This window comes from Equus caballus, chromosome 23, assembly GCF_041296265.1.
Source record: "Equus caballus isolate H_3958 breed thoroughbred chromosome 23, TB-T2T, whole genome shotgun sequence".
NCBI lineage: Eukaryota > Metazoa > Chordata > Mammalia > Perissodactyla > Equidae > Equus > Equus caballus.
Window position 1 is genome coordinate 30,950,102 of NC_091706.1, and position 20,040 is coordinate 30,970,141.

The 20,040-nt window shown below is 37.8% G+C and overlaps 1 protein-coding gene across 4 annotated transcripts in view; it reads right to left on the reverse strand.

The window, feature by feature from the left end:
- The window catches only part of TRPM6 (transient receptor potential cation channel subfamily M member 6), a 165,585-nt gene that overhangs the window by 23,100 nt on the left and 122,445 nt on the right, over window positions 1-20,040 (reverse strand). For 3 of the 4 annotated variants that reach the window (XM_014735413.3, XM_023627203.2, XM_005604949.4), the window contains exons 26-31: window positions 12,441-13,576; window positions 12,151-12,263; window positions 7,584-7,707; window positions 4,433-4,524; window positions 2,859-2,917; window positions 1,311-1,336 (exon numbers count right to left, since the gene is read on the reverse strand). In XM_014735413.3, coding sequence (XP_014590899.3) covers window positions 1,311-1,336; window positions 2,859-2,917; window positions 4,433-4,524; window positions 7,584-7,707; window positions 12,151-12,263; window positions 12,441-13,576 — 1,550 coding nt within the window. Of the gene's footprint in view, window positions 1-1,310; window positions 1,337-2,125; window positions 2,409-2,858; window positions 2,918-4,432; window positions 4,525-7,583; window positions 7,708-12,150; window positions 12,264-12,440; window positions 13,577-20,040 lie in introns of those variants that run through there. The other variant, XM_070249082.1, reaches the window with a different exon arrangement.

Sequence of the window (20,040 nt, forward strand, 5' to 3'; positions counted from 1 at the left end):
TCATAAACATGAGCCTAAAAATTGGACTGGGGCCAGGCTGTGGAGTGCATTGAGAAAGACTAAGGGATTTTTGGTCTATCCTGCAGGTATCTGGAAGCCACTGAAAGTTTCTAAATAAGTGATGATTTATCATTTAGAAAGATAATTCCAAAAGGAACACAGGAAAGTTTAAAGGGAGAGAAATCAACCACAACGCTAACATAAAATCAAGGTTAAAAGAAAGTATATACTTTCTATTTAGGAAAATAAATGTTAGAGGCTTTAAGCGGGAGCATTGGGGTAGAGCAAAACAGACAACTTTTGAAGATGAGCGTAGGAGTAATACAGAGTTAGAAAACAAAAGCTGATAGCTAAGAGTGGTGGGGCGGGAAGGGCACTGTAAATGACTAAGGCTCTCAGCTTGGTGAAGGATGAGGAAGCTATCAGAGAGACCAAGAGCCAGTCAACAAAGAAATAGAAAAACAGCCAGGGAAGAATAGCCTCACAGAAACTCAGAAAATGGATTAAATGGTCAACGTCAAATGCCATGAGTTCAACGAGGACTAAAAAGACGTCATGTGACTTAGTAGTTAGAGTGGCGTTTCAATAGAGCGGTGGGGACAGACACCACGGGCTGAAGATTGAATGTTAATACTTTTGGAATCAATTTGGAGGTGAGGGACAGGAGTGGCAGTTTGAAAGCTAGGTAAAATCAAGAAAAAGATTCTTTTTTTTCTTTTGTACAGAAAAATGACTTAAATTTGTTTACAGGTGGAGGAGAAGGAATCACTTGCAAAGGAGGTACTGAAGACCCGATAAGCGCGATGGAACAAGGCCATGGAAGACGGAAGCATCCATCTGCATCAAGGGGTCAAGAATGTGGAAAGGAGCTCATAGACCGTGGTGAAGTTTGAGAGCAGCTGTTCAGAGGGGCTTTCCCAGGGAGTTTCACATGGCTTAGCCCTGCTTCGCCACTAGGCATAGCCTTCTACAGGGAGCATGTAGGAAACAATACCCATAGACAATCTTACGAACAGTTCTTAATGGGAAATATGTAAAAAAGTGACAGTAAGAGTTGTTGAACAGTCTAAATGAGCCCAGTGGTTGTACCTTCACTCACAGAGAAACCAGAAAATCACAGTCAAAAACACGTGATTTGAAAAATTTTAAATCAGACATCAGTCCTGATTCAGCTTCAACTTTCTACTTTGTAAAGTAGACAAAAATCATAAATAGAATTTCAAGAACTACAAAAGTCTCTGCAGGAGAGTGAACCTCACCATTAATGAGATGAAAAAATAAAAAGAACATGTTCAAATATAAAAACTTACTGTCAGCTCCATTGGAACTTCTCAACCTGTTTGAAAAATTAGTTGTTTAGAAAATGCTTTAAATTTTTCAATGATCAAAGAAATGAAAATTGTGAAACAGTAACAACACAGATCCATATGTATATATGTATGTATGTATTTCTTTCTTTGAAAGAAATGCATCAGTTACATATGACCCCTATCTTTATCAACAGAGAAATAGTTTACAGCCCCTACAATTATTTTCATAGAAAAATAAACACCAGATATGCATGTAATTCATTTACTGTGTATGCCCTAAGCTAACTGAAAAGTAGTTGTTGGTTTTTGTTTTTAATTAGCTATGTGATCACACCATATATATAAGATTTAACTGTCTTTGTGTTGCTCTGGATCAATTAAACTAAAGTGTTCCTGAACTATGCAAAGTAGATGCCTACAAATGAGTCTGTGGATGTCTCTGGACAAGCCTACAAATCAGTTTCATTAGCCCACGTGGCCCCTAAATGTTTACAGGCTGAAATTAGCTCTCTCTAAATTGTCACTTGCCCTGCTCAAGTGCACAAGTGGCCAAGGGCAAGTCTGAATAAACACATTCAAGAATATCTCCAGTATTTAGGGTCCTGGGGGAAGAAAGTACAATTACAATTATTGTTTAATTTCATGCTGCAATAATCCACCACTCTGCATGAGCACAAACTACTGAACCTTTGGGAGAAGAAAGTCACGTGCACTTTAAAGTCTGGAGGCAGGCTTGCATGGAGAGACCCTAATGGGAGCTCCAGAAAAAAGGCCATCCCAGATAGAGCTGACTGAAAACTGAAAGTCACCTTCTGCCTGCTCCGTATCAACTGGCCCTTTGATGGTTTTGAATTCTGCTCCTATCGCTAGGATAGTTCAATTGATGATGTAACTGGAAAAATCCAGAAAACACTACAAACAAAACAGAATAATCTTTGCTTGGTTGGTTTTCAAATTTTATTTCTCTGAATAAATCCAATTCCAGGAGGATGCTCAAGTCTACAACCATGTGCGTTCTTTGTCTCCTCTCTCTCTCCCCTTCTCTTCCTTTCTCTCTCTGTTTCAATACTTCTCAAAGAGTTAACGCTTTGACAAACACTTAGGATGTTAAAGAGAAATGAAAAATAAAAAATGATCAACCTCATGAACTAAAAGAAAAAAGGAATTATTTTTAAAACAAAAGAAAAACCATAATCAAGTCTTCAGTCTAGGTCTTTTTCTTTGGCAAAACAGATTTATTCCTACTCTTTAAGGCAAATTTCACAATCTTATCCATCAGAAAAGATGATACTCATTATTCCATGTGTGCTTTTTTGACACTAAAAAGACAAATGTTTAATTTGAAATAGTAGTACATATTTCACAATATTCTTAAAAGGCACTCAGGTGAGATTTGGCTACCCTAAACAGGAAAACTTGGAGAATAAATAATTTTCCTTGTTGCTAACAAAAGAAACATATTTTCTGACCAAATTAAACCTTTGTTCCCAATCAGGTTAAAAAAATAGAAGCCAAAGACCTTAAAGGCAGACATTTAGAAATACTCACAGGGAGTTCCTATCGAGGTTGGTGCGCCTGGAATTCCACAAAGAGTTTTTGCTCAGATCCTGAGCAGAAAGGAAAGGTCATTACACATGTACCCAATATTCTCCCACTCCAAGCCTGTAGTAATACCATTTGCAAAACGCAATCCTCGGAGGGTATAGTTCCTTTTTCCCCTTCCTCTAGCTCAATATTTCTTTTACTAAACACACTAAATCAGGCTAGAAAGATGCATAATGTTAGCACAATATCAGAGTAACTCAATATGTTGATGGACTTTAACAGAATGAAATTATTTTTATGGGGACATCAAAGAAAAAATATACTATATGGAGGTTTTTTACAGAAATGAGAGTGAACATATAAAATCAATTAATCACATGAAAGAAGGAATGAAGATCAAAGTTGACAGGAAACTTCAATTATTACATCAAGTCCTATTATCAGCAAATTATTGTTTCAGTAGACGATTATTTAGAATAACGTTACCTTGAATTTATCTCATTGTATTTCCTATTTAGAGTCAACTATTGATTCTTTAAACCTAGAACACTCCAGGCATTACTCTAGGCATTTTCACTGGTGTTATTTTTGTTATCCATTATCAGTAATCTCATAAGGATGGCATTAGCCCCATTTTAGAGATACGGCTAATGAAGCTCATAGGTTAATTGATGTATAAAGCTTTGAAATCTAGGAAGAGGCAGCCAGGATGTGACAGAGCAGAGGAGGTCCCTGCCTCCAATTATCTTCAGTCTTAATTTACTTTCAAAACCTTTCACAGATTACATTCCTACAAGAACATCTGAGCCTGTCAGTACACATTCATACAGGTCATGTGTATATTGTTCCCAGGTGCATACAGATAATGTTCAAATCAGGACCAATATTAGATTTCTTGGGTTAGCTAACTAGATCATGCTTCCCACATGGTGGATGGCAGCAAAACCGGCACATATTTGTAGATGGTAAGGAAAACAGGCAGCGAAAGCAGAGAACCTCCGTGTTGGAGAAACACTGAGGGTCTTTTCCCCTGCGATGCCCAACTCCCCTCCAACACATCTGCAAAGAGGGTTGCTCAGCCTGTTTCAGTAACCACACCAAGTGAGGAGGTTACTACTTCTAGAAATAAACCATTCCATCCTTGGAAAGCTCCAATTGCTAAAAATTCCTCCTCAAAGTGGGCTGCAATCTGTCTCCCAGAAGCTTCTACATGTTGATTCTAGCTCTAACTCTGAAAAGCGTATTGAAAATATCTTATTTTTCTTCCACATGGCAACTTTCACATATTTGAAAACAGTTTCAAAAATTCCTGAATTTTTTCTCTTTAGAAATACCCAGGATGAATTATTGGGTGGATAAATGGACAAATAAACTGCATAAAAAGAACAACAAGTAAAGAACAAAGTGGGTTTGTGAAAAAACTGAGTATGTATTCAAAACAAAGATTTACATGTAACACCAATAAAAAGTAGAAGTCAACTAAGGGAGATAAAGGTAAAACAGACAGAGTCAAGGAGTTAGAGAAGTATAGTGTGCAGGAATGTTTTTTTAAAAAGTATCAAATAAAACGTTTTTACCTCTTCAGATTGCTTTAGATAATCACTGACTAGTATAGCATGCCGTTCAATTTTTTTAGTTTTCATTTTCTGATATACGTAAGGCTTTAGACCTGGTTAAAAGGAAGAAAAAACATGAAAGAACACATGAAAATGTGTCACATTCAAATCAGTTCCCAATAGAAAGATCTGAACACAGTGCGTTCATCTAAATTTGAATATAGTTTTTTCCCCTTTTTAGCAAGTTTTAGCAAGATTCCTCTGTCCTTTTTTTCTCAAGTGGTTGAAAGTTATATATTGTATTTTTCAATAGTTACTTTCACATTTATAGCAATTTATACTTCTGTATCAAAGTCAAGAATTAAATTACCCATAACCTGTCCTCCTGTAAAGCAACACCTGTAGAAATTCACCTTCTTCTGCACCCTACTGTCCACGCTTTCTTTAAAATACATGAAATTTTAGTTCCAAGTTGTTAGGAATCTTTCCTTAACAACAGCATCAAGCATCAAAGTCAGCTACTTAAAAACAAAAACAAAAACAAAGGAAAGATCAGAAGGAATGCCAACAAATAGGTTTAATTTTTAGCTCCTTCTTATAAAGCATAATGAGGATCATTATTATTATTATGTTTTATACCTGGTACCTACAGAGTCACTGGCATATCGTAGGTGTGCAATAAAAATTTAATAAATACTTGGTTGGATTAATTCTGAGAATAATACTTATTAAGGGTCCCTGGCTAAATGTAGGACATAACAGTTGTAATTTTTTGCCCTAAGGATTTTGTGCTGGGAAGAAAAGCATACAAGAAGTGCAAAAAACCTATTGGAATAAAATCACAAAACTTCATATATGATATTTTTTGTAATATAGGAAAGTTATGATAAATATGGTTTCAGTGATAGCACAGTATTATAATCAAAATAAAATACCTAAAAGCTAAAAATATGCTTTTCCTTTTCACAATTTCCTCAGAACTTTACATTTCGTGTTTAGAGAGAGCTACCTGACAGTGTATCTCCCAACCTTCAAACTTGTATTTTTAAAAATTTTTTTCCAATTAATTCTTAACTTGGACAAGTTTCAAAAAACTAAGATTCTCAACTCAAGATGTGGTTCAAGGAGGATACCGGAGCCGGCCCGGTGGCGCAGCCGTTAAGTGCGCACGTTCTGCTTCTCTGCGGCCCGGGGTTCACCGGTTCGGATCCCGGTGCAGACATGGCACCGCTTGGCAAGCCATGCTGTGGTAGGCGTCCCACATATAAAGTAGAGGAAGATGGGCAAGGATGTTAGCTCAGGGCCAGTCTTCCTCAGCAAAAAGAGGAGGATTGGCAGCAGTTAGCTCAGGGCTAATCTTCCTCAAAAAAAAAAAAAAAAAAAAGGAGGATACTGTCCTCCTCACTTCCTCTAATTAGCCAGGTTCCTGGAGTCAGCCTATTTCCCAGGACTTCTTTCCCTTTCTCATCATCAGACTTAATAAGATTCTTTTCCAGAAACTTCCTGCCACCCACATCTTCCTTTCTTTGAAATTTGTTGGAAAGAACTTAAATAATTTGGGGGGTGGGGATAAGAGAAATGGGTGAAGGTAGTCAAAAAGGTACAAACTTCCAGCTGTAAGATAGCGAAGTCCTGGGGATGCACCGTTCAGCATAGTGACTCTAGTTAACAATACTGCACTGCTTATTTGAAAGTTGCTGAGAGAGAAGATCTTAAAAGTTCTCATCACAAGAAAAAGAATTTCTAACTATGTGTGGTGACGGACGTTAACTAAACTTATTGTGGTGACCATTTTGCAATATATACATTTATCAAATCATTATGTTGTACAACTAAAACTAATACAATGTTATATGTCAATTATATCTCAATAAAAAAAAGAACTTAAATAATTTAAGTAAGAATGATATACAATAACCTAAATATCAGTCAGACTATTTATAAAAAATACAATATATGATATATATATATATTTATAAATAAAATAAATACATTTATAATTGGTCTTAGAATCATATCTTTAGGTATGGGGTTTGATTTATTCAAAATTATAGGCTCCAGTAAACTGTGTGGTTTAAGGTAAGACAATTAAACTCTCAAGTCATCTTTGTAAATTGAGGGTTCTGAATAATTTAATTTCTAATGTCTCTTTCAACTTAGAGTTCACTTGATTATCAGTGATTTAACAGATAATTGAATATTTTTAAACATAAATCAGGGTTTCTCAACCTTGGCCTTGACATTTTGGGCTGGATAATTCATTTTTGGAAAGGGAGAGATTGTCCCATGCATTGTAGGATGTTTAGCAGCATCCCTGACCTCTACCCACTACATACCAAGAACACCTGCCCCCCCCCCCCAAGTTGTGACAACCAAAAATGTCTTCAGACATTGCCAGATGTCCCAGGGTGGGGTACAAAATTGCCTCTTGATGGAAAACCACTGACCATAAGAGCAAGCAAAGTTTTAAAGAAGCATAACAACATGGATTTCAATACAATGTCTGTTTCTATCTTAAGTTGAGTATTTCAAATAATTTAAATCTCTATAAGTCCTTAATTACATAGTCCTTTCTGATCAAAATTTAGTAAAGGTCTCTTATTATCTAATTCAAGCAGTTCAAAGTTCTGGTCACTACTCTCAATTCTGTTCATAATCTCCCTCATCTTAACTGTCCAGACTTATTTTACATTCGATGCTTAGCTCAGAGTCTTCATTCCTAGCTAGTTGATCCATCTTCTCTCCTCTACAAAGGGATACTTGCCCGTGGAATAAACACTATATATCAGCAGTAGTAAATAACCAACTACAGCTCAGTCCACTGAGTTCTGTGTAAGGGTCCATATCAATGTCACATGAACCTTAAGAATTTATAAAATTAGACAACTCCCACCCCATAAATCTAAGTCAACACTCTCTGAGCCAAGTTCAACAGCTCTGGATAAAGAGACTATCGAAATCTTAATTTTCTTTTCTGGATCCTGACAACAATTCCATTAAACAGAAGGAAATTTTGTCCCTTTCATAAAAATTAAAAATAGACAAGAGGGTGTTGCCACCCTCACGCTCCCTCATCTCCTCTTGAAAGAACAGCAGGGACCATCAGTGGTCTGGGGGAAGAGTGAGGAAACTACCAGAGTTTTTGAATCCAAGAGTGTAGACTGTTACATACTTGTCTGACTAAATTTGGACACTGTGAGCCAGTTCTTGCTCCTCTCCTCTTCTTCTGAGATGTTATTTTCTCCTGGCTCTGAATTCAGTTGGTCACTTGGAGAGCAGGTATTGACTGTGATGACCTGGAGAGAAAGCCATTTGTTGGATCACAGTGACATTAATATGAAAACATTTTGGGTCACGTTAACAGGGGTACCATGGTGAAGAGCAGTGGTTGTTGACATTGTCTGCACATTAAATCACCTGGGAAGCTTTGAAAACTCCCATGACTCATGCTGGTAGGACACAAGCAGCCATGTAATTTCTATTTGCAGTCATGACTGAGAACCAGGGTGAGGAGCAGGGGTTCTCAGACTCAAGTGCACACCAGAACCACCCAGGACCGTGTTAAACCACAGATCGCTGGGTCCCACCCTCAGGCTCTGTGATTCAGTAAGTCTGCAGGAAGGGAGAATTTGAATCTCTAGTAAGTTCCCAGGCAATGCTAACGCAGCTGATAGGAGACCACAGTTGGAGCACTACAGGTATAGAGCCAAAAATCATAAGACTTGGACTCAAAATAAGTTGTCTTGGAATTCTAGCTCTGTCACTTAGAAGTTACATGAACTTGGGTAAATCACTTAATGTCTGTGAGCCCCATTCCCTTCATCATTAAAATAACAGACAGCCAATAATAATGGCTGGCCTCTGTACTTCCCAGGGTCAGAGAATAAATGGGGTAAATTGATAAAATACAAAGCAATAAACAAATGCAAGTTAGTACTTGAGCTCAGCTGCAATTCCTAGTTGAACTCTGGCCATTTTAAACATTCCAAAAAAAAAAAAGATCTACTTAAATTCATATTTCATGGGATTCTAACAACTTCTTTAGAGGGACCAGTGGCGCAATGGAAAACACGCCTGACTACGAATCAGAATAGTCTTCTTTATCAAGCTAAATCTCTCCCTCTAAAGGGTGAGTTTGCATAATTGTCTTAATACTTGTCTCTTTGCTTCTGCTTCTCATTCTAAAATGAGCTGAGGTGCTTTAAAAAATGCATCCAGATTATTATATGGAAAAATACGTGGAGGATAGAAAAATGAAGCAGGGTGTTAAGATCATGAAAAGTGAAGTCCTACAGAATTGCTAACTCAGATCTAACGCTTCCTAACAATAAACAAAAAGATTCACTAAGTGAAAATGAAAACAAAACATATTTTGGTATTTGTAGGAGATAGCTAAAGCAGTGATTAGAGAGAATCTGATAGCACAAAACGCCTGTATTAGAAAAGAAGAAAGTCTCAAATCAATGACCAAAGCTTCTACCTTAACAAACTAGAAAAAAAAAGGGCAAATTAAATCCAGAGTACACAGAATGAAGGAAATAATAAAAACAAGAGCAGAAATCAATGGAACAGAATTTAGAGAAAAGCAACAAAATCAGGAGCTGGTTCTTTAAAAAGATCAATAAAACAGATAAACCTGTAGTCAAACTGATTATGCAACACAGAAATAAAACACACATCTAAAATATTAGGAATGAGAGAAGTGATGTCACTGTAGACGCCACAGGCAATAAAAGGATAATAAGAGAATTGTACAAACACTGTATGCCAATAAATTCAACAACTCAGATGAAATAAACCAATTCCTTGAAAGACACAAACAAAACTCACTCAAGAAGAATCAGATAACCTGGATAGCCCTATATCTATTATAGAAATTGAATTTGTAGTTTAAAACATTCCCACAAAGATGGTTTCATTGGTTAATTCTACCAACTAATTATGGTTGAAATAAAATCAATTCTATACAAACTCACCCAGAAAACTGAAGAAGAGGGAACACTTCCCAAGTCAGTGAATAAACCCTAGATCACCCTGACCCCAAAACCAGACAAAGACATTACAAGAAAAGAGATCGAAAGACAAATATTCCTCAAAAACATAGATGGAAGAAATCTTATCAAGATTTTAGCAAAATGAATACAGCATATAAAAAAGATAACACATCATGATCAAGTGGGGTTCATCCCAGCCAACTTGACTTAATATTCTAAACATGAATTCTAATATTATAAAATTAATTTACATAATTCATCATATTAACATAATAGAAGGGAAAAACCATCTGATCATATAAATAGGTGCAGAAAAAGCGTTTGACAAATGCCAACTTCCATTAATGATGGAGAAAACTAGAAATAGAAAGGAAGTACTTCAACTTGATAAAGGGCATCCACATAAAACCTACAGCTAATATACTTATTAATAAAAGACTAAATGCTTTCCCCTTAACAGCAGAAACAAGGAGAGGATATCTGTTTCACCACTTCTACCCAATATTGTACTAGAGGTTCCAGCCAGTGTAATCAGGAAAGAAGAAGAAATAAAAGGCATCCAGATTTGAAGGGAAAAAGTAAAACCATCTTCATTTGTAGATAACATGGTCATTTATATAGAAAATTCTAAATAAACAACCAAAAAAACCCTATTCAAACAAGTTTAGTAAGGTTGTAAGATACAGGATCAATATTAAAAAATTATATTTCTATACGCCACTGCCAAGTAATTTAATTCAGAAATTAAAATTTTTAAATAATTGCATTTATAGTAAAATTAAAAATATTAAATACTTAGGGATACTTTTTAAAAAAATGTGCAAGACCTGTACACTGAAAACTACAAAACTTTGCTAAGAGAAATTAAGAAATATTTAAATAGATAGAGAGATATATCATGCTCACGGATCAGAAAAAACTCATTATCATTCAGATGCCAATTCTCCCAAAATTGACTCATAGCAATTCCACTCACCCCAGCAAGCTGATTCTAAATTTATGTGGAAATTCAAAGAAACTAGAATAGCTAAAATAACTTTGAAAATGAAGAAAAAATTTGGCAGATCTACAATACATTATTTCAAGACTTTATAAAGTTACAGTACTCAAGATGGTGTGATATTGGCATAAAGACAGACATACAGATAAATGGAACAGAACAGAGCCCAGAAAGAGATCCACACATATTGTGGATATACATGGTCAACTAATTTTTGACAAAGGTGTCAAGGCAACTCAATATGAAAAAGATAATCTTTTTACTAAAAAATGGTAGAAAAAGTTGATATTTGTATTCAAAGAAGAAAGGGGGGTAAGAAGGAGAAAGAAGGAAAGAAAGAGAGAGGGCGAGAGGAAGGACGGAAGGGAGGAAACTCAGTCCTTACCTAGCCCCATACACAGTCATGCGTCCCTTAACAATAGGGATACACCTGCATCATTAGGCGATTTTGTCACTATGTGAACATCATAGCACGTACTTACACAAACCTAGGTGGGATAGCCTACTACACACTTAGGCTATATGGTACTAATCTTATGGGACCACAGTGGTCTATGTGGTCTGTCGTCAACCAAAATGCCGTTAAGCGGGGCATGACTATTCAAAAATCAAGTCAAAATGGGTGCTAGACCTAAATATGAGAGCAAAAATTATGAAACTCCTAGAAGAAAACATAAGAGAAAATCTTAGTGATCTTGGCAAATATTCTTAACTATGATAAAAAAGCACAGACTATAAAAGAAAAAAATCAAACATTAGACTTCATCAAAATAAAAAATGTATGTGCTTTAATGGACGTTTACAAAAAGCACAAGGCAAGCCACCAAGAGAAAATATTTGCAAAACATATCCAACAATGAGCTTACATCTGGAATATACTAAAAAATTCTTACAACTTAAGAAACAATCCAATTTTTAAAATGAACAAAAGATTTGAACAGACATGTCACCATAAAAGATATATGGATGCCAAATAAGCACTGGAAAAGATACCTAGCAGCACAAGTCAGTACAGAAATGCAAATGAAACCAAGATGAGATACCACTACACATCCACTAATATGGCTAAAATTAAAAACACTGAGCAGGGGCTGGCCCTGTAGCCAAGCGGTTAAGTTCGTGCGCTCCGCTTCGACAGCCCAGGGTTTCGCTGGTTCGGATCCTGGGTGCAGACATGGCACCACTCATCAGGCCACGTTGAGGTGGCGTCCTGCATGCCACAACTAGGAGGACCCACAACTAAAAATACACAACTATGTAACTATGTTCTGGGGGCATTTGGGGAGAAAAAAAAAGAATTGGCAACAGTTGTTAGCCCAGGTGCCAATCTTGAAAAAAAAAAACAAACACTGAGCATACTAACGATTGGCAAGGATGTGGACCGCTAGAACACTCATAAAGTACTACTCAGAAACTGGGGGGAATGCAAAATGGTATAACCACTGTAGAAAGAAGTTTGGCATTTTATTCTAAAATTACATACTTACCATATGACTCTGACATTCCACTCCTAAATATTTACCAAAGAGAAATTAAAACATATGTCTACACAAAGAGTTATGCACAAATGTTCATAACAGCTTTGTGTGGAATAGCCAAAAACTGAAAATAACACAAATGTCCTTCAGGCTGTGAGCTGATAAATGAATTGTGGCATAGCCACTCTGACAACTCTCGAATTTATATTTTCACTTCTTCCAGTACAATGCTATTTTGTGTACCCCTGGCACTTTTGTGACACTTACTGGCACCTGTAGTCCTTTTGTTTTCTTCTTTTTCTTCGACAATCTCCTATCCTTGGTTAGCATTTTTGCTTTGATCCATGCCGACTGCCCTATCTCTGAGGATCTTGAAAGCTCTGTAAGGGAAACGGTTCACATGAGAAAGTTTAAGATGGTACCAGGAACCATTTTGTTTTACAGAAAAGACTGAGAGAATGGGGAGAACGAGAACGCAGTCAAAAGTCATAGACGTTTTAAAAACAGTAGCAATGCAAAGAATTTAATACTGGTTTAAAAAATATGTGACTTCTTACTTTTAATCTTATAGAGCTTCAATTTCTCCTCCTTGTGGGATCTCAGACTATGACTTCTATTGAAGGGCCTGTCTCTGTGGAGAGGATTGATCCAAAAGGACGTGTCTGGCTGAAGCCATGGTCCCACCTCTGAGCAATCACTACTCTGGGCCGATCTTGTTGAGTCATCAGAGAGGGATCTGCCCCGGACCTGCCTCTGGCCTTGTCCCCTCTGATTGCAGTCACTGTTAGAAGTGGAGGCCAAGCAGGTTTGCCATTTTTTCTCAATGCTAAGCACACCAGTTTCATCACCTTCCGAAAATGCCAGGTTCACATATCCACCTCCAGTTCGCATGCTCTCAGCTTGAGAAGGGAGGGAGGTCACTTTCATGGGTGCAGGTGTACAAACCAAAGTGGGTATAACTTGTTCTCCCCTGTCTTGTCTGGCTGGTATCTGAGCAACTGGCTCGTATGGCTCCTTGGGTTCAGCCACCGAGTCCTGGGCTGAGACAACTGGGGTCTGCCAAGTCAGATGAACAGGGACCTCACTCTGGGTAACCTGTTCAGTTGCCAGTGCATCTGTACCTGCTTTCCCAGATTGTCTGGACAGGGGCAAGTCAGTTTCTGCTGAAAAAGGAACTTGCTTTAGACAAGAAGGGACCAGGAGAAACTGGCCATACTTTCGACGTCGTTGCCTGTTAACCCCAGAAGCAACTATTTTATTTTCTGTTTCTTGCTCCTCCTGGTCATCTCTTACGTTTGAAGTCTCTCTCTGCCTGTCTGTACTCTCAAGAAGGGGCCTGCTCCGCACTCTTGGGGAATGCCAGCCTCTGGCCCGGCTCTGCAGCAAAGAAGTGGGCATGCTATAATACTGGCATTTCTTCTCCCCACACATTTCCATGTTGCCTAGAACGTCTGCACAGATGACATTGTTCCAGCTGTGGGAAAGTTTTCTGCAAGTAGAATGCTTTCTGTTGGTCAGGAGAGCCTCATCCTCTTGTAAGGTGTCAACAGCAGAAAGGACTTTTAGGGTGTCCACTGTCAGGGCAGAGAGGTCCTGCAGGTGTCCCACCTGGCTGTCCAAAGATAGTAAGGAGTCCTTTATAAAAGACACCTTTTCATTCATTTCTTTCAGCTGGAAGTACATCTCTGTAACCCTAATGGTGAAAGGAGGGAGAAAACCAATAAACACATTAAGCCAATGGGAATTTGCCTTCTCTTTTCCTGTCCTACTTCCATCTTTAGGTCGCTCCTTAGGCTAAGCTGCTTCCCAAAGTTAGATATGCCTTCTGCTTTCTTCTCTCTTCAACATATTCTCTCATCCCTGGTGATCTCACCCACTCCCATAATTCCCACTATCACCCCAATGAGGAAAAACCACAAACCTACATTTTTAGCCCTTATTTCTCTCTACTATTTCAGAATCACATTTCCAGCTTCCTGCTAGTTATCCTTGCAATCATCTCATCAATCAGCCCATTTGTCTTCATTAATATATTCATTGATTTACATGACAAACATTTGAACACTTCCTATTGGCAAGCACTGTGCTATTTTGTTACAGAAAGGAGATCCTGAGGAAGAAATCAGAATGATAGGAACAGAATCAATAACCAAACATGTAATTAGAGAAAAAATGTATAGATCTTTAAAAAAAGTTCCAAGTCTACAGTACAAACAGGCTCCCCGGGTTTCAAACAAAACCCATTTTAAGAGACTTACATTCAGAGAAAGACTGAGGCAAATTTTTAAAATTATTTTGAATACTTTAACTCAAAATGATGAGGTCCAGCTATCGATTCATGTAAAAACAACACAGGACATCTTCAGCTATTCAAGTACAAGTACAAAAGTAAATTGCAAGTAGAGTTAAATTAAATGTAACAATTAATTTCATTTAGAGAATGAGAGAGAAAGAAAGAATAAAGAAAATGTTGGTTAATATTTATCAGTATATATCTCTGTAAATATCTCTGTACAGGGATGGGTTTTGTTTTGTTTCCCCCAAAAGAGATATGTTAAAGTCCTAATCCCCAATACTCTCCGAATGATCTTATTTGAAGATAAGGTCTTTACAGAAGTAATTAAGTTAAAACGAGATCATTAGGGTGGGCCCTATGCCCATATTGATACTGACTCAACACAAGGTTGACATAAGGGAAACCATATTGTAGAAAAGAAGCCATATTGTAACTTTGAATGCTCTGTAGATTTTATGGCCCCTCTCAGCTGCTATAAGTTGATAACTTTGTTCTTTTGAGTTCCTTAGGAATGTGATTGATCCCCAGGCAGAAAGTCTATTCTGATACCATCATCAATGACAACTGAAAGATCAGGGTATAGGGCCATTGCTCTGGTCTCTGATGCATATCCAGTAAAAGAAAAGACTATCAGGAACTGAGAACAGATGTCTGCCCCCACCTGGAGAGCAGATGGAGACCCCATTGGGATTAGGTCTATTTTTCAGGTGCTGTTAAAATTTGGATTGTCTATACTTCTTATCCTTCTGGTTAGATACTTGATAATAAAATGTGCCTTTAGATGTTGTTCTGGAACTGTTGAGCAAAGTACAAAATTCGAATAATGCAAAATGTCGACCTGAATCCAGGAAAAAGAGAATATTTCCAAATGAGTACTAACCAGTTTCATTCCTCTAACCCAGATCTATGACCCAATTCAGCAGGAAGTAGCTAGATCAGTCGTCACTCCAAATCCCTCAAGAATGAGGAATGACGAAAGAATAGGGGGGATGGAAACCAGCAAATAACTAGCCATTGATGATTAAGTAGCTAGGAACTAAAGTTTTTTTTTTTTCCTTTTTGCAATTACTGATTATAGCTTTTAGTTCCCCTGCCCATTGTTAACTATGCTGTTTAGGCAATATGCCACCTGACTCCCACAAGGTTCCTATAGATAACATCTCCCTGGAGCCTGGGTCACCATGGTAATTGCAGTTTGAGCTGTTTTTCAGGAATTAGAACCCCTTGTCCAGTTCAGGCCAGTTGAGACCACCAACCCATTAACTGGGCCCATGCAGATGTCCAATAAGCGATCTTTTGACTTCAAGAGGCTAAACACTCCACCCTCAGATCATGCTAATGCCACCATCCTATGAACACACATCCTATGAAGAGGCATGAAGTCTCACTACACTTGCACAGATCATCAATTACCTCACCTCTCCTCACCTCCAATCATCTATCTCCACATTTCAGACCACCTTGCACCCCTACCCCATAAATATCCCTGAGTCCCTATTTTCAGAGAAGTGGATCTGATACTCATTCTCTCACTTCCTCACATGGCTGCCTTGTGATTAAACCCTCTCTCTGCTGCAATCTTGTCATCTCAGTGTTTGGTTTTCTGGGCAAAAGTCAAAAATGAACCTGGGCTTGGTAATAGTATGACTAGTATCCTTATAAAAAGGGGAAATTTGGACCCAGAGGGAAGATGATGTGAGGATACATAGGGAGAAGACCACCCTATGACTAGAGTGACATATCTACAAGCCAAGGAACACCAAAGATTGCCAGCAAACACCAGAAGCTTAGAAGAGGCAAGCAAAGATCCTCCCCTTGAGTCATCAGAGAGAGCATGGCCCTGTCAACATCTTGATCTTGGACTTTTAGCCTCCAGAACTGAGAGACAATAAAGTTCTGCTGTTGTAAAACACCAAGTTTTTGGTACTTTATTATGGCAGCCTTAGGAAACTAACACAGTTATCAAAACTTAACAGTCAATAGAATCAATTACAAAATATATCAGATTTGGTTACATAAAAGGAAACTCATACACCTGAAAATAGAATACAAAATTTTAAAACAAAAAATAAATTGGAAATTATTCTAACAAATAAGATAAGGTGTTTGTATCCTTTAATAAATCTAAAGCTTTTACAAATTGTTGAAGAAAAAAGTTACAAAGATTCCAAAGGGCATGAACAGATAATTCACGAAAGATAAAATATGAAAGATAACAAAACATGGTAAAATATTCAATCTCATTAGGTAAGCAGAGAAATGAAAGTTGAGACAACGGTGAGCTCATCTACATTGTTACAACATTTTTTTAACCCGGCAAATTAAAAAAAAGATTAAAATTACTCAATATTGGCAAGGATGCAACATTAAGACATTCAATCAGGCAACATATACAAAGAAGTTGAAATTTCACTCTGCTAAGGCAGACAGATATTCATTCCATTATAAGAGAGAATACTATGCAGCCATTAAAAGTCAGATGGAGAAAGACAAATACCATGTGATTTCACGTATATGGGGAATATAAAAAAACCAAACAAACAAAAACAAACTCATAGATACAAAGAACAGATTGGTGGTCACTAGAGGCAAAAAGGATTAGGAGGTGGGTGAAATGAGTGAAGGGGCTCAATTACATGGTGATGAGTAGAAACTAGACTTACAGTGGGTGATGATCACTTTGAAGTATATACAAATATCAAATTATACCGTTGCACACCTGAGACCTATAAAATGTTATATACCAATTTTATCTCAATAAAAAAAAATCATACTTATATGGCTGATAGTAATTGTCTTTGTCTATTTCTTGTAGGGGTGGGGATGTGGATGTCCACTGTGTTCTGCATTACATACTTTTAAATTTGGTATTAAAACTTTGTAAGTAGAGATAAAATATCTTTACAAAGAATGTTTAATTATTTGAAGAAATGTTTTGGGTGTGTGTGGTGGGCTACAAAATACAAACGTATAACTTTAACTAAAAATATATAGAAGACTAAATGGAAAAAGACCAAAATTTTCACAGTGGCCTCTAGCTTATGACCTTGCTTCATCTTTCTTTGCTTCCCCTGTTTCATTCTTTTATTTGGAGGAGGAAGTATACTTTCCAGTTTCTCAATAATGGAAATCTTTTATCAACAGGAACAAAGAGAAAAACAGCAAGGGAGGGAATCTAATCAACAGTTTCACAGCTGACATGACCACGCATAGAAATAAAACAATGATCCCCTGTCTTCTTTGGGGCTGGAAGAAGCAGTGATCACAGTGCGAAGAGGTTAGCACTCAGCTGTAGCAAACACTTCCCGAAAGAGTGTAAGACATCCCCTCTCTAGAATACATCTCAAGTCACACGGATTGAGAAACCTTCCACTTCTTCCCTCTGAAGACTTTGCAGATAGGAATTAAAGAATAAAGAGGGTGGTATTTTCCATTTATATTGCCATCTATGTGGGTGGAACCCTCTCTTTCTTGCTTCTGCTATAGAATTCAACTTCTATGACTCAACAGAGGCTTAATAAATGCTTCCTGACCTCTAGAACCTGCAAAACTAGAATTGGCAAGGATGATGAGGGAAAGAGCACAAAATATATGTATAGTCCCTTCCAAATATGCTTAATTAGAGCCTCTCCATTTAGTGCACTGTTTCATCTAATTCAAAAACAGTACAGTCTGAACAGCAGTAATGGAGACTCATTAAGTTCCATTAGCAGCGAATGGATACAATAGAAACCAGCAACTATTCACAGCAACAGGTAACATGCTACAATAGAGACCTGTTAGACAAATAACCTGGTCACCCGCAAACCAGGTCCTCTTGCTTTTATAGGCCCTTATTTTCCAAAGCTTAGTGTCCCGTGAAACATATTTTAATTATATTCATCAACCACCAACTACATTAATTTAATCTAGCCTTTCAGTCATTCTGACACATAAAATAAATTGTTATAAGTTTAGTTTCCTCTTTGCAAGGTTTGAGGGTGGAGGGAAGACCAGTATTGTTTTATTATGGGCCTTTGGACAAGATATTTTAAAATGAGATTATAACAAGCATAATTACAGTCATCATGATAATCATAATATCCACTGAGTGCTCACTATGTGCCAGGCATTTTACAAAGGCTCCAGATTATTATTTTATTGAATCCACATGACAATTCTAGGAGGTAGCCATCACTATTATTCTTTTCATGAAAAGAGGTCAGGTCACATGACCAGTCACATGGTGGTGACAGTGAGGCTTCAAACCCAGACGGTCTGACTCCATACTCCCTGGCAGTAACCACTGCACTCCAGTACCTCTCAGCAACTCAGGGATCTAGGCAGAGTTCTTTTGGGGGTCCTAGAGTTCCATGAAAGGCTAAGAGAATTACACCAACGTCTCCCGTGCTGGGAGGTGTTCACAAGTGTTCTTCAATAAGGTTTCATGGCGAAATAATGACAGGGCCCGCTCAAACTATAACTCTGCTGAGTCACAACGTGCATTATGTTAAAGCAGTCAAACTTCTTGTAAAATGTAGCATTTCCCGAATACAACATGCCCATACATGCTTAATATGGAAAAACACCCAATGAATATCTTACTCCACAAAACAGAGGGAGAGAAATGCTGACTAGGGTCAAAAAGCAGCCAGCGTTGCAAATAAAAAAAGTAAGATATAAAACAACCTTAATATGTTCTCTTTTTCCACTTTCACAACTACTCAATTCTATAAGGATATGGGCGATCTCTTCTCTAGAGGTAGGCAAACATGCAAATAGCCTCCTAATCTCCTTTCCCTCCCTCTTTAAATTACTCCTCAGTCACCACAGGAAAACATTCTTCCCTCTCTTCGTACCTCACTTATGAGCTTCCTAGAATGACCTCAACAAGAACAACCACATAAAAAGAGGGCTGGCAAGATAGCTCTATTAAGGGGGAAAATTGATTGATTATGTTTTGAAGTTAAATCAGAGCTTCCTAACCAAATTCTAGAGCCCTTGAAAGTATCTAGAATATTTTTAGAAGCTATATACCCATCTACCTCATAATCCTTCTCTACTCAAATGTCAAAAAAATTCAAGAGAAATATGATGATTACCAGTGCTAGGGTTATTATTGTTGTTGTTGTTGTTGTTGTTAAATTCCTTGTTTGTAAATGTCTGGTTCTCAAATTTTCACTCTGCATTCACTTGACTCATGATATTACCTTCTCCTAGTTTTCCTTATACTCCTCTGGTCAATTCTTTTTTTTTTTTGTGAGGAAGATTGTTGTTGAGCTAAGATCTGTGCCAATCTTCCTCTATATTATATGTGGGACACTGCCACAGTGTGGCTTGATGAGCAGTGTGGAGGTCCGTGCACTGGGGATCCGAACCTGCAAACTCCAGGCCACCAAAGTGGAGCACGTGAACCTAACCACTACACCACCAGGCCAGCCCATCTGGTCAATTCTTTTTAGTCTTCTCCATGTGTTCCTCTTCCTCCATCCATTATATAGGTGTTGGTGCCTCTCAGGGTCCAAGTCTCAGCCCACTGAGTTCCCTCATTCTACTTGCTTACTGAGCATAATTGCTTCCTTTGTCATAGTTTTATTTTCTTACAAAAGGCAAATGACTCCCAACTCTCCGTGTCCAGTTCAAATTTGCTCCAGGGCTTCAGATTCACAGATCTCAAGCCTCCCAAACATCTCTGGCTAAATGTGCCACTAGAATCTCAGGCTCAACACATCTAAACCTCATTGCTTCCGCCTCCCCGATTCATTTTGTATGTGGCGCCACCTTTCACCTAATTACCCTTGCTACAGATCTGAAAGTCATCCTGGACTCCATCTTCATCCTTAGCTCCACATCTGATCCCTAACTCACTTCAAGAATTGTCC